The sequence below is a fragment of the Henckelia pumila genome, chromosome 2 (assembly GCF_033568475.1).
Source record: "Henckelia pumila isolate YLH828 chromosome 2, ASM3356847v2, whole genome shotgun sequence".
In the NCBI taxonomy this organism is placed as follows: domain Eukaryota; kingdom Viridiplantae; phylum Streptophyta; class Magnoliopsida; order Lamiales; family Gesneriaceae; genus Henckelia; species Henckelia pumila.
This window is the reverse complement of record NC_133121.1, coordinates 139,483,856-139,487,405: the sequence shown is the minus strand read 5'-3', so window position 1 is coordinate 139,487,405 and position 3,550 is coordinate 139,483,856. Positions and strand designations below refer to the sequence as shown.

Genomic DNA, 3,550 nt, shown 5'->3' with positions numbered 1-3,550 from the left:
TATATTTATATTTTACTTATTAATAAATTATTTATTCAAATATAATATAATTTTAAAATATTAATAAATATATAATCAAATGATATTTTTTCTATCTATATTAAATAATTATCCATTTTTTTGAAAAAAATTGAAATTAAAATTATATATTAATAAATCCACACTCAATAAATAAATCATATACACGATTAAAATATATTTAATACAGATAAAAATATAATAAAATAAATATTTATTTATTTATTTTTAAATTTTAACACGAGTAAAAAAATACAAACTTAAAAAATATTAAATCAGGTGTAGAAATTTTAGGTCATTAGAATAGCGTAAATTGAAACAATAATTATGATTTTTTTCTATTAGATTTGTTTTGTCATGACATAAATCTTTAATGTTGAACATTTTTTTTTTGAATTACCAACGTAAAAATACTAGATTTTGGAAAATTAAAATTTTGATTATGTTTTCTTCAACAGTTTAAAAACAATATTAACAAGCTCCGGTTATATATATTTATTTTATTATATTTCATTAATATATTATAATATTTGTTCTTGTATAATTTAACTTAAGAATCATTTATCATGATATAATTTTAAATAAATATGATATTTTTAAAATTAATCAATAAATAACTTTGAAAATAAAATTATATACTAATCAAATTTTTCTAATATTAATTGGACTTAATAGCAATTTAAATTAAGGGTAAACTTGACCTTTTAATTTGATTATGTACCAATTAAAATATTTACAATAATTCATATACCAATTTGACATTTTATCAATAATTCACGTACCAAAATGAATATTACTCTATATAAAAACAAAACTTGTATCAATGCTAGACTTGATTACGTACGGCAGTTCAAACGAGGCTATTTTTTAAAAAAATGGCCACATTTATTTAACAAACCGGGATTTTCCAACCAAAAAAAAAAAAAAAAAAAGGGCAGTTTATCTGTGTTAATGAGCGTGAGCTTGGTGAAACTAGAATTTGGCTTTTCTTTAACTTGTTTTTGGTGAAATTGGGAATTGGGTTCCTCAGAATTGTTGGAAACAAGCAGCGAAATGGCTGTATCACTGAGCGATGGTTGCAAAATGGAGGGATGGTTGCATTTGATTCGCTCCAATCGGATTGGGTTTCAGTATCCAAGAAAACGCTACTTCGTTCTTCAAGATCACCTGCTCAAGAGCTTCAGATCTGTTCCGATTTCTAATGACGAGGTAAGGTTTACTTCCGTTTCTTGATTCGTCTTTTAAAGTGCTGTATTATAGTAGAGTTCAAGTTTTGAACTGTTTGTGGCTCTTGCGGCAATTTGAGCTCATCGGCTGCTATTTTTTGTTTGTTTGTTTTGCGCCTGATAAATTCTGTTTGTTGGAGTCAACTGGAATGGTACAATGTTTGATGATTTAGAATCTTATTGAATGCTGCATAGCAAGAATCGTGATAATAAGTTAATAACACTAAATAGCCGAATAGGATAATACAGAGAGACTTGAAGTTCGTGTGGCTTGGTTCATTTAAAGTTAAGTCCGAGGCAAGTCAATTAAGTCGCTAGATTTTTGGTGCGTGTTACATCTTAATCATTTTTGTTTATGCTAACAGCATTAACTAACTAATCATGTTGTAACTTTTCTGAAGGATCCTGTTAGAAGTGCTATTATTGATTCCTGCATAAGGGTGACGGACAATGGGAGAGAGAACATTCAAAGAAAGGTAGACTCACAGAGCCATGATTGCTCATGGAAATGATCCATTTGATAGTTTATTTTACCATCTGGATCAACCATAAGAGAAAGAGAGACATGCCCTTTTTAATTGTCTGATTATCAATTTCTTGCTACTATCTTGTTCTTTGCAGGTCATTTTTGCTTTCACTCTTTATAACACAACTAATCCCAACGATCAGCTGAAGGTGTGCAAATTTCTCTCCCATTTGGTCCTGCTGATTTTAAGTCGATATATTTTGAAGACCTTGTAATTTGTAGTTAGGAGCAAACGGTCCTGAAGAAGCTGCAAAATGGATCCAATCCTTCCAGGAGTCAGCTTCGAAGGTCGAATCTACTCCTTTGATTGAGCTGCAAGATTTTTGTATGCTGAACTGATAATTCCAATTATTGCAGCCTGATCAGAGTCAAAGAAATTTTGAATTTTCCGGGAGTGAACCACAGTCATTGAGGTATAAAGCTAAGTTAAAAATCCTTAATGTTGATCCTGTGAGTTGATTGCTCGTGATTATGGTCATTTTTTTAATGAATAAATAAATTTCATAGATAAAAAGTAAAGTGCAAGTACACTGGAAATATCTAGGGCAAATGACAATCTCAAGTTAATATATCAAAATGTGTAGCATTCGTGTACGAGAAATGTAAGCACTTGCCAACAAGAACCTCAATTTTCCTAAACAAAGCCTCCATATAAGGGTGCTACCATCAAACATTTTACCAATGTGTGCAGACCACACGGTATAAACTGTACGTGACATGCCTAGGACCCAAACATGTTTCGAAAAGTGGCAGGATATGTTTTCTTGAATCATTTCAATGTGCTCCTTAATGTGGTTATAAAGGATTGTGCTTGGTTTTCTTTATTAGAAAGTTAGGTTGCTGATGATTTTGAAGACAGATTTACAGGGTGTTCTAGATTTTTTAGATGTTGCTGACATGAAAATTGAGTCTCAATCTATTGTCCATCTAGTGCAGGCTAAACTGTTCCTATAAGAATTCACGATCTATAAACTGGAGTATATGTTCGTCCTCTGTCGGTGATGCTATGACATCTGATGTGGTTGCGCCTTTACCCTGGAAGATTTTTGGTTGCCAGAATGGTATGGGTTAAGCTCATTACTGTCTTGCTATATGGCTAAATGCCTTGTCTAACACCAAAATATGTAGGTCTACGATCATTTAAAGAAGCCAAGGATAAAGAATTTCATGAGCAGGTCCGGTTGGTCAGTTTTATGAATCCACTAAAGTCTTCAGAACCGTTTTTTTTTCAACCATTTCAATTTTTTGTAGTGGGATGATCATCCTGCAATAAAAGGGTGAGCCCCACCCCCAAGGGCCCCACACAGAGCCGCCCCAAGCCCCGGCGTGAAGGGAGGTAAATCAGGGTTATGCCTGGCCAGGTAAGTACCCAAGGAGAGGAAGGCTCGCAAGTGCGATAAACAAGGCCAAATACACCTTTTATGGGATTCGAACACTCGTCACCTTCTTTTTCACCAAGGCCTTTGCCAGTCCAGCTGTGCCCCTGGGGGTGATCATCCTGCAATAATGGCTGTTGGTGTAGTGGATGCAACTTCTGAGGCTATTTTCCAAACCCTTATGTCTCTTGGTCCTTCAAGATCAGAGTAAGTTAAAGATAATGTATAGACCATGGGTGGACCACTAGCCTGGGCTTTAGCACAGTCGAGTCCCAACACTTAGAGCGTACTCATATATGTTGATTCTTTTTGGGTTAGTGTGTATATGGTCATATATTTATCAATTCGGGTCTTTTTAGATTAGTATGGATTGCTAAATTTATGGAAATTTTAAATGGGGTGGA

The 3,550-nt window shown here is 33.3% G+C and overlaps 1 protein-coding gene across 2 annotated transcripts; it reads left to right on the top strand.

The window, feature by feature from the left end:
* Nucleotides 1-937: 937 nt before the first annotated feature.
* LOC140883532 (protein ENHANCED DISEASE RESISTANCE 2-like) lies at nt 938-3,550 on the top strand. Of its 2 annotated transcripts, XM_073290043.1 has the most exons (8): nt 938-1,227; nt 1,646-1,720; nt 1,866-1,919; nt 1,993-2,058; nt 2,128-2,183; nt 2,707-2,831; nt 2,899-2,945; nt 3,022-3,550. In XM_073290043.1, exons 1-8 carry the CDS (start codon nt 1,072-1,074, stop codon nt 3,049-3,051), a joined length of 609 nt encoding a protein of 202 aa, XP_073146144.1. In that variant the 5' UTR covers nt 938-1,071; the 3' UTR covers nt 3,052-3,550. The 2 variants fall into 2 exon arrangements, with proteins under 2 accessions (XP_073146144.1, XP_073146143.1); XM_073290042.1 differs by having other exon boundaries at nt 2,899-3,550.